The 10,563-nt window shown below is 49.1% G+C and overlaps 1 protein-coding gene across 3 annotated transcripts in view; it reads right to left on the bottom strand.

Moving 5' to 3' along the window:
* Window positions 1-10,563, bottom strand: part of RNF216 (ring finger protein 216) — a 116,281-nt gene that overhangs the window by 3,380 nt on the left and 102,338 nt on the right. For all 3 annotated transcript variants that reach the window (XM_019753628.3, XM_019753630.3, XM_019753629.3), the window contains exon 16: window positions 109-178. In XM_019753628.3, the coding sequence (XP_019609187.3) occupies window positions 109-178 (70 nt within the window). The remainder of the gene's footprint in view (window positions 1-108; window positions 179-10,563) is intronic.

The following is a 10,563-nucleotide window of genomic DNA, read 5'->3' as shown; positions in this document are numbered from 1 at the left end:
CCTCCGGGGTGGTCCCTGGCTGGGTGGGCGGCTAGGACCCCCGGGGTGGGGGGCCGGCAGTGGGGAGTACAGTGGGTGTGGGGGCTGTGATGGGAGAGGACGACTTGCCTCCGTTCTTTCTTTTCTGTTCCTCTTCGGCCTCCTTCTGGATTTCCTCAATTAGCTTCTCGTCATCTTCCTAGAAGGAAAGCAACAAGATAAGCTGGCTCTCAACCAGCTGCAGTGCTGCGGCCCTGCTGGGACACGGGGAGGCCACTCTGACGCTGGTCAGCAATGGGGTTAAGCCAGAAACCTGCTGCTGACCAGCACGCCACTCATCCCAGTTCCCTGGGAATCTTCGGCCTTCATCACTGGATGGGGTTCTCAGGAGGAAGTCTATCTGAAAGGCTGGGACTGGCTCAAACATATGGTGATGGAAAGAGAACTGACAAGGGGGTCAATACACAATGTGATATATAGATGATGTATTACAGAATTGTACACCTGAAATCTATGTAATTTTACTAATGATTGTCACCCCAATAAATTTGAATTAAAGAAAAGTCTCAGAGATGTAAAGATTAGCATGAGGAATATAGTCAATATTATTATAATAACTATGTATGGTGTCAGATGGGTATTAGATTTATTGGAGTGATCACCTTGTAAGTTAAATAAATGTCTAATCGCTATGTTGTACTCCTGAAACTAATATAATATTGTATGCCGACTGTAATTAAAAAAAAAAAAGTATTAAAAAAAAAGAAAGGCTGGGACCAATGGGCCGAGAGCGGGGCTTGCTCACTCAGCTGTGGGGAAGGCAGAGGGAGAACTGCCCTCACAGGACTTGGAAAGGGAGACCAAGGACCCAAGGGTTTGGGAAGCAGTAAGTGTGGGTGGGCAGGGCCCGAGGGTCAGAGCCCAGCAGTCTTGCCGACTCCCTGGATTGGGCTGGACAGTGTCCACACTCAGGCCTGCTGAGCCCTGACGCTGGCCTGCGTCAGGTCTCGGGTACAGGGGGAAGGACACAGCAATTTAAGACCCCCCCCCCCCCCCCGACCTTGCCACCTCCCCTTTCCAAACAACACCTGGTGGGCCTGTTATGCTAATTGGCACTTCAAACTTGGATTATCCCAGCCTGGGTATAGGAGCCCAAGAGGCACTCTGGGGGCCGTGCTGGACAAGTAGGGCACCAGGCCCGTGCAGTTCCCACATCTCCACCTGCCCTGGGCACTATGGTGGGAGAGCTAGGCTGCTGGCTGGGACGGACCAGACCACAGCCTGCCTCCTATAATGCGCTGGGGAGCACCCACTGCTCAGTGACCCAGCAAAGATGCTTTCCAATCACCTGGAGACTGAAAGGTCACACACTGGATTGAAAACCGCATGTCTCTGCTGTACCAGTGTGGTCACAGAGGCTGTGGGAATACCTTCTAGCCGGCAAGGAGAGGTTCAGTGAGGAGCAAAGTGGGGACACGATGGCCAAAACCTGAATGCATTAGCTACACTGATTCAAACTGAGTGACAGGCAGGCCTGGTCTGTTTCTTGGGGTCGTCCAGCTGCTTCTCCAGCAGTTAAGAGCAGTTAAGCCGGAAGAAGCATGGGGGAGGGCAGTGGTGCGCAATATGGGGGCAGAACACAGACAAGCTTCAGGATTTCAGGAAGCCTGCTGGAAACATATGCCTCCCCAGACCAGGCACAAGAGCGTACCACACAGCCAGCTGTGTTCTGGGCTGGAACAGGGTCAGTGATAACTGGATTTTTCATGCTGAGCTGAGGTTCTGACCGGCTGAAGACACCCATGATACTTCTGAGATATGAATGGAGGGCCCCAGAGGGGAGCACTTGATCTGGAAAGTACCTCTGGAAATCCTTGGACTAGAGGAGAGCGTGGCAGTCCCATCATGGGATGGAGCAAAGGACAGTCTGCATATTTACTTATTAGCATATTAATGTCACAGGCAAGACAGCAGTTAGTGATTTCATCACACAGTTATAAACCTGCAGTGATTGTGGAGTCATGAATTTCACTCAAACTATGTATCGAGCACCTACTCTTGTGCTAGACAGTGCACTAGGTTTACTAGGTGAACTTTTGACTAACAGTGAAACTAAAAGTCATACTGATAGAATGAGTAAATAGCTAATATACTCCCTTTGTTGGTAGATAAAAAATGCTACAAGAGTCCCCGGACCCTGGGCTCTGTGGATAACAGCGGGAGGCCCCATTACCTTCGCTTAATTCTCAAGGACTCAGAAGCAAAACTCAATGGTCTCAAAGATTCTTTTCAACTGTGACAATTGGAAATTCTTATCATACAACACCCAGGTCTTTTTCAGCCTCACCTGGCCAGGTATTCAGAGCAAGGCAAAGGGAAGAGAGGTGACAAAGGTTAAGATCCCATCATGCATTTCAGAAGCTGCCAAGCGCTTGGCACATCGGAGAATCATACGACCAGGAGGAATCCTGGTAGGCGTCATGTTTCTCCCCCAGGTGATGCATAAAAATGCTCTACAAAATCCAAGATGTGCTCATCTGGCTTCTGTGTGAACACTGCAAACAAGGGAACGTACTGTCTATAAAGCCCTAGCTAAGCCCATCAACACAAAGGGCTCTAGTAACTCATAGGCTTTGGTGGACAGTCTGAAGGTCTCCATGTGAACGTCAAGATGAATTCTACCAATTACCTAGATTAGGAGTTGGCAAATCTCTTCATTTTGGTGTCAGTGACAGGCCTAGGGAAAGATAAAACAGAACAAAACGGACTGTGATCAAGACAATGCAAAGTGGGTGAGCAGTGGCTCCACACTTGTCAGCGACTGACCTGGGGCAGGTTCCTGAACATCTGGGTCTCACCTGTAAAATGCGCTGTTGTAAGGACTGAATGAGCTCAGTCGTGGAAAGGACTCAGCACAAAGCAAGCACTCATTAAAGGTGAGAAACTCTGAAAAATGGCAGAGAGAGAGTTTAGAAAGATGAGAAGTTTCAAGAAAAAGTGGTACAGACTGGGAGATGCCCCTAACATTTCAGTGGCTTCTTTTGGCATAAGGGACAAGTTCCCTGACTCTGGTCACTTATTAATTAAAACTATTAGTACTACATCACCTTCACCATCTCCAAGGGCCTTGTCCCTATTTCTACCCCATGACCTAAATGTGGTTATGCCCATCAGTCCCTAGAGGGCATAGACGGTACCTTAGAAATCATCCATTCCAACTTCCCCGTAGCACAGACACTGAAGTCCCAGAGAAATAAGTTGTTCAAAGTTATGGCTGGTTGGTTGTGCACTAGGCAAACGCTTTACACCACTCTACAGCGTCACTCAAATAGCTTTCCTGGAGAAAACCCACAGAAAAGTCCCTGGAAGCTTCCCTGTGCCTATTGTTGACTGGAAAATTTGGAGGGTGCATGCATCCTTACATTCAAGAGTAGGTACTGAGTACCCAGTGGGCATCAGGCTGGAGGAACAGCCGAGAATAAGGCAGACCCGGTCCCCCAGCTGCTGGAACTTCTATTGTGCTGTGATCACAGCGTTAGTGGCTAACCACTAACCTACCCATCTCCTCAGACTCTCATGGTATTTCTGTTGGAATAAAAGAAGAAAGAGCGGTAAGAGAGGTTCCCTTTTGACTAGAAGATTCCAGGTACCCTATAGCACTGCTGAGGTGAGTACACAGGTCACCTGATTGTTATCAGTGCTGTTTCCTGTGATAAATCCAAATGCTCCTGGTAGAAGTTCACTGCTGAATAAACGCAATAGAAGAATTCCCTTAGGTGGGTCTGAGGTCCTTGCAGAGGCGAGTATGAGCTGAGCTTCCTGATACAGACCTGCCAGCTTCTGGAGGGCAGGGCGGCCAGGTGCACCCGCTGGCAGACGCTGGGCTGCCATCGAGACTTCCTGGAGGAGGAAGGAGGCTGTGAGCCCTGAGCGCTTCGCCTTTTGGAGCCGCCTGGAGCCTCTTCCCTTCCTTCTCAGCTCTGATCATCCTGATCTGGTGAGTGGACTCAAGAACATTTGTCCTTAAGCCCTGTCCTTCCCCGGGGAGGCAGTGCCCTTAAGGTCTAAATTCAGTCTGTATTTCACCAGAAAATGTCAGTGCTCAACTATTTTGAGCAGTGACTGTTACCATAAATAACGAGTAAATTGTCAGTTACACCTAGAATATGGGTTAGGAGTTTCAGATTTCAACTTTATCCAACTGGTTGGAGTCACAGGACGCCGTGTTTAGAAACTAAGAACTAAAACACTTCTCAGTATTTTTTTAAAGAAAAAATTACATTTTCAGCCAAATATGTGACCCTAAGGGGGAAGATTTCTCATTCCATCTGTGTGGAAGTTCCTTCCACAAACAGTTCCCCTTAAGCATTTAAATTCCTTAAGTCAAGAGTGAAGGCAGACTGAATTGTAAACTTTTAAAATGGCAAATTTTATTTTATATATATTTTACCATAATTAAAAAAAAATTAAATAAAAGAGTAAAGGCAGGTGTAGAGGTTATTTTGAGACAAAACATGAAGACTGGTCCCTCATCAGAACACTTCCTGGGTTCGGGCCGAGTGACAGCTGAGGCTACTGAGGGCTTCCTGGAGGTGAGTTCCCTTGGGGAACATTCTAGGCATCCCGGTGAATAAGAACACTTATGAAAAAGGCTTGCTATTCTGCAAATCTAGGACACACCTAGGCTGCTGGAAATGGGGAACAATAGGAGGAAAGATGATGATGCAAGAGCCAGGTGCACAGATCACAGAATTCACTGTCTTGCAGGCCCCCTGCAGAGGCTGAGTCACACACAGGAAATCCAGGCACCGACCACAGTGAATTTTATCTTACAGCAGTGCTGGCTTCCTAACAGACAGGCAGCTGGCGTGATGGGAAGAACTCCAGCTTTGGGGCTCCACAGTCTTGGGCTTGGGGACCCTTCTACCCCCCAATACCTAACCTGGAGCCTGTTTATTTCCACAGCAGGTTTACCGTGAGAAGCAAATGATCTGTTTTACGAGGTGTCAAGCACAGTGATAGTAATAACGGCAGTTAACATTTTTTTTAGTGTACGTGCTGCCAAAACGAGCATGGCAGTTAACATTTAAAGGGCTTACTATGTGCCAGCTCTTATTCTAAGCACCTCACACAGATGTAGTCTTCGTAACTCCACGAGTTAGGTACTGTTAATTATCCCCACGTTATAGATGAGGAAACTGAGGTACAGTGAGGCTCGAATCCAGGCCTTCTAGTCTCAAAGCCTGAGCTCTTCACCACATAAACCACAGGTTTCTTAATTGGAGCTGCGGGAACAGTGTGACTGGAGGGCCCCCCCCCCCCCCCCAACCCTGTCCCGCCCTCAGCACTGTCAGAGGTGACTATTTTTAGGCCCTGCTTTGTTCTAGAAAGAGTGTATCTTACCCTCCTTGAAATACAAGAGGGTTCTTTCTCTCTGGGATGGGCAGAACTCTGAAATCTCCTTTCTCCACTAAATACAGAAGAGAATAGGGCAAAACAAAACGCCTCCACTCAAGATGAACAGCCAATACAGCAGAGAAGGTGGCCACATTCCTTGGAAAGTTGAAGGAATTCTTATTTTCTTGGGGTCAGCTCACCTACAAATGCATGTACTATCCCTTTAAATGACCCATTCGAAGGTCTCTGACTGGCTCCCTGGCACTTGGCCTCTGAGGTGAAGCCACAAGACTCCTCTTATCCTGAGTGAGAGCCAGGAGCTCGGGGAGCCCAGAAACTGTCAGGTGCAGGCCGGGCTCCATCCCCAAGGCCGAAGGACTGGGCTGAGATGGGAGGGAACGAACATTGGTCAACGATCAAGATGTCCCGGGATGGGTGAGTCTCAGAAGACTGAGTATAAGGAAACAACAGGCTGGAGCAGAAGTGAGCTATCCACGGCCACTCTGAGAATGCAAGGAGAACCGTGATGGGAACCCGCACAGCACCCACGGGGGGCCAGTACACCCCAAACGCAATGCAGAGGACAAAGGATTAAAGCAGAATGTGACATGGAGTCTCACAGCCTAGCAGATCTGGAAGGACACTTTAAATAAAGAACCGGGCGGGTTGCATCTGAACAGGGAGAAAGCTTTATTTCCTTTCCCCGGATTCCTTTGAGCTCAGCAGGATGCACAAAGAGCTTGCCAGCAAGGAAGACTCAGACACCCCCGCTTTGCGTGGAGGTGGGTGGGGAGTAAGGGCGGCGGGTGCATCAGGCAGACAGCAGGGCCCAGCTCACCAAACACCGACTCAGCACGCAGGCGCTGGCAGGAAGTGAGGTACCGTTCACCAGAGAGTAGTTCTAGTTAGGAGGAAACCACCACAAAACCCAACTCCTTAACTTGTCCCTCAACAAGGAAGGCCGCAGCGCTGCCGGGGCAGCGAGAGAACACAAAGGCAGAGAAACTGCAAGTGGTTCGCGGGGAAAGAGAATGTTTCCCTCAATCGGACATTAGTGATGACCGCCAGCCACAGGCTGGAGGGGCCTGAAATAGACGTCTAGCACGTGGCACAGGGCTGTCTTGCCCAAGCTTTGAAAAGTCCTCTTGAGCCTGTTTTCTTCAACATTGCTGGACATCAGGGACGGGCCCCCTGCCTGCCTGCTGTCCAGCCTCCTGTGACCAGGGAGGAAGGATGGGTGACTTTTCTTTTTCATTTAATTTTTTCTCTCTTTCACAAGGTGACTGGGAATCGCAAGTCAACTGCTGCTTCCCTCCTGCGACTTTGGGGGTGGGGTTGGGGCTGGATCCAGGTCATGTGTGGCTACAGCTGTTGTTAATAAACTTGCAATGATTTCATAAAAGGCTTCCAAAGAGCTGAGGATTTAGTTTCAAATTATTCCCAGATCGGCTGCAGATCACCGAGCAACACCAGACCCTAAGCCCCGGCCCCAGCTGTCCCCCTGCAACAGGAAATTGCGGGGAGGAGGATGAAGCACAGGCCCCGGTGGCACATGCTGGGTGCTGGGGAGAGGCAGGCCCGGCAGGCTCTGGGCTGGCTTCTGCGGCTATGTCGTCGGGTCCCAGAGGCCCAGCACCCAGACACCTCTCCGTCTGGAGCTCCCCCACAGGGACCTGGAGGCAGCCTGGAGTGTGGCCGTGTTTTGACTCCTGTCAGGGTCAAGTGCTCAGCCTGGGGCCTGCTGGCATTTGCTGAAGACGACACAGCCCCACATGCTGTGTTTACTGCACTGAGCCTGCTGCCGTCCTTCTTGGTAAAGTGTCTAGTGACATCCAAACTCGACCGGGAACACCGTCAGTTTGCAGCCCCCAGGCCCCCTCTCTACCATCTGCAACTTGCTCATTGGAGGGGGGTGGTGGTCTAGTGCGTGTCCCAGCCCTGTGGAGGCCTGCCTGGTTCACTGGGCCCAGGGACCGAGGGGGCACCTACAGGAGAGCGCCCATATTTGGGAATTCTTGCTCCAGGGTGTGGGGATCTCAAGTGGAAGAAGCCGAAATCTGGTCTAGGTTTCACCAGGTGACCGGAATGTCATTTTCCTCATCTGCACAACAGGAAAGTGGCACTGCCCCATGTTGTAACGGAGGCAATGGCATTTAAAACAGTGACTACAAATACAATGCTATGGCCAATTGTGGAAGCTGGAGGATGGGGCAACATGGGGGTTCACTTTACTATCTTTTTTTTTCAGTAGAAGGTAAATTTAAAAAGCTAAGGAAAAATTGCTGGAGCCAACAATTAGTTACTGGCCTAAAGTTTGGAGTATCTTCCTCTGGGGTGGGTCTCCGTTCTTCCCTCATCAGTCTTTCCTGAAATACTCTTCGTCCCCTCCATTCCTGCAACATTCCTTCCTTTCCCTGGCCGCCGAGACAAGGGTCTCAAGGTGGCCTGGAGCCCTCCGCCCATCTGACCATCTGGAAGCTGCTGAACCTTGGTCCAGTCTGGGTGGACAGGTGGGTGGCTTTAAGACGCTGAGAACAACGACCTGGGATGGAAACCCACGCTCTCACTTACTGACCATCGACTTCAAGAGTCTCCTCATCTTTAAAACCGGGATGACACATCAGCCTCAGGGAACTACTAAGAATTAAATATACTAACACATATTGATGTCAGGTTCAATCCACTGCAGGCCTGGGAAAAATAACAGGTCTCCTCACCAATGGCCAGGAGATAATGGTACCAAACTGTACACTGGCTGTAAAAGCCTAGGGTTTTATTTGAACTGAACAGGCTTCAAACTCAAATACAGAAAACAAAGTTGGAGGAAACAATTCTGTGCAGTTTCTGGTAGCCAAAACCCAAGATCAACACTGACTCTGTTTTGTATTTAAAGAGAAAATGCTATTGGGAATTCTGCCCCGCTTGTAGAATGCAGGCTGCCAGGTGACTCTTGTGAATGTGGCTTCTGACAAAGATGGAGAGTGTCAGCCCCAATCACTCATGTGACCACACGGACAAGAGAAGAGTCCGCATGTCTGTCTGGATCCAGCGAAGTCCCAGGAGAACCCTTCCCCCACTGCAAGTGATGTTTGTTCATTTGTGTCAGGATCAGCTTTGCATTCTGCCCTCCACACCAGAAAACTGTGGTTTGCTGTGTCTGTGTTTGCTTGTTTTTTTTCTCCTTTCTAAAATGACATCTTGTTTTTATAAGACTCTTGGTTGAGTGTTTTTGGCTTATTTTTGATAACTAACAGAAAGAAAGTTACTATTCACCATTTTAGCTCTCTGATATGGAGTTAGTTCGGGTTCCCAAGCAATCTCTGGTCATTAAGGATGAAAACTCAACTTTTCTCCAAACCATGAAGGGCCAACTCTCGCGCTGACAAATGAGAGATTCTTTCTGGCCCTGCTGGTTCATTAAGCGGAGAACAGGCTGGACGACAGGGCATGCTTTGTTTCCCTGAACTTCTGAATGGCTTTGTGTTCTCTGAAGCCCCAACAGATGCTGGGTTGGAATTCAATCAGTCTCCTGGTGAGAATCAAGGAAACGGGGCTGATCCCAGTTTTGATGGGAACGGGACAAATGGAACAAAATCTCTGGCTGTGGCTACCAGAGGAAATCGAAGGGGGTTGTATTTGCCTGACCTTCCTTTCCAACCTTATTTTCAGCAAACACAGAACCTTTCTCAGGGTAGAAGATGACAATTCAACAAGAAAACAAGGAGGCAGTTGCATGCTATGGTACCCAAACAAAATAACAGCACATGGGCACCTTTAGAATCAATTCCACGAGTGGAAGAAAAGAAGGTGGCCGGAGAAGGAACAAGAACAGGGAGAAGGGATAAAAAAGAAAAGCAGCACTGAGAACAGGCCTGACTGCTAACCACCCCATCCCCACTCCTTGGTAACTGCCACTCTGCTGTTTCGAGGAGAAATGCAGCGGGAGGAAACTTCTCAGGAGCTGCAGCTGAAGGAGGAGGATGCTAGTTCCTCGAGATGCTCAGGCCCCGTTTGCTAGTTGGATGGGACCGAGGGGTGAGTCAGCAGAACTGCCAGGTTCTGGAAGGTCTGTCAGAAAAGGCCGAGTGGGTTACCTTGCCACTGAGCTCTCCGACTCCAGCTGCCCCTCCCGCCACTCAGCCAACAACAGAAGGAAAACTCGTCCATCTATTTACAAAGTCTCCCCTTCCTTACACTGACTTCCTCAGTGACGCGGACCCCAGAGCCGTGCAATAAGAGCAATTCCTGGGCCCTCAGCCTAATTTTCCGCGCACTGCGGTTGTTCCTGACATACAGACACCTGGTTCCCATAGGGGCCTCACTGGATGGCTCCAAAGATTCGGGTTAGGCCACCAGGATGTCTGCTGTGCTTCTGTCACAAGGCCAGCCAGTCACGCCGACACATTGGAGATGTTCTGCACCAGGGCAGAGACTGGTGGCTGACAAGACTTTTCTTTGGTGTATAAAGTGCTGGCTGGAACCATGTTTCAAAGATACTTGGATTCATGACCAATCTGTAAAACGTGGGAGATTTCACATAAAAAAACAGATTTCCAGTCTCTCTGGAAAATCTGAAGCCATGGTAACTGAGCACAATCTCACCTGGCAACAATCTGGGGGAGCAGAGGAGCAGCCCCTTAGATGAGGCCCCTACCCTGTCCTGTTGGCCAGTTTCCACCACCATCGCCTAGAACTGGCCTATCTCACATTCACCCGTCATTTATGTTACTACTCGCCCCTGTGGTAACTTGGATCTGGGACCCTTGCTACACGCTGTTTGTGTTTTATGTGTGAATCTTTCCATGCTGTTTTTCCTCCACTGTTTTTAAGCACAGGTGATATACAGCATCACTTTTTACAGCTGCATATTACACTAATGGGAACATCCTGGGACACACCACTGGACATGACAAATAAACTTCTATCTTACTGGAGCAACTGTGATTTTGGGGCTTCTGATGTTCACAGCCAAATTGATCCTCATTAACATAGGAATGTTTACCGATTTCTTATTAAGTCATATTGTTCTTTACATATTAACGACATTCATCCACACCGTATATATGTTACAACAATTTCCCCTTGGTTCTCAATCCCCATGGTAGCCAGTGTGATCTTAAAAACTTAAATTAGGGCAAGTCACTCCTCTCTGTAAGCCTGGCAACAGCTCCCACTTCTCGGTGAGAC

Source organism: Rhinolophus sinicus, chromosome 5 (genome assembly GCF_057876585.1).
Source record: "Rhinolophus sinicus isolate RSI-liver-muscle chromosome 5, RSI-T2T, whole genome shotgun sequence".
Lineage (NCBI taxonomy): Eukaryota > Metazoa > Chordata > Mammalia > Chiroptera > Rhinolophidae > Rhinolophus > Rhinolophus sinicus.
The sequence above is the reverse complement of the archived record's forward strand: the minus strand, read 5'-3'. Positions and strand labels throughout refer to the sequence as shown.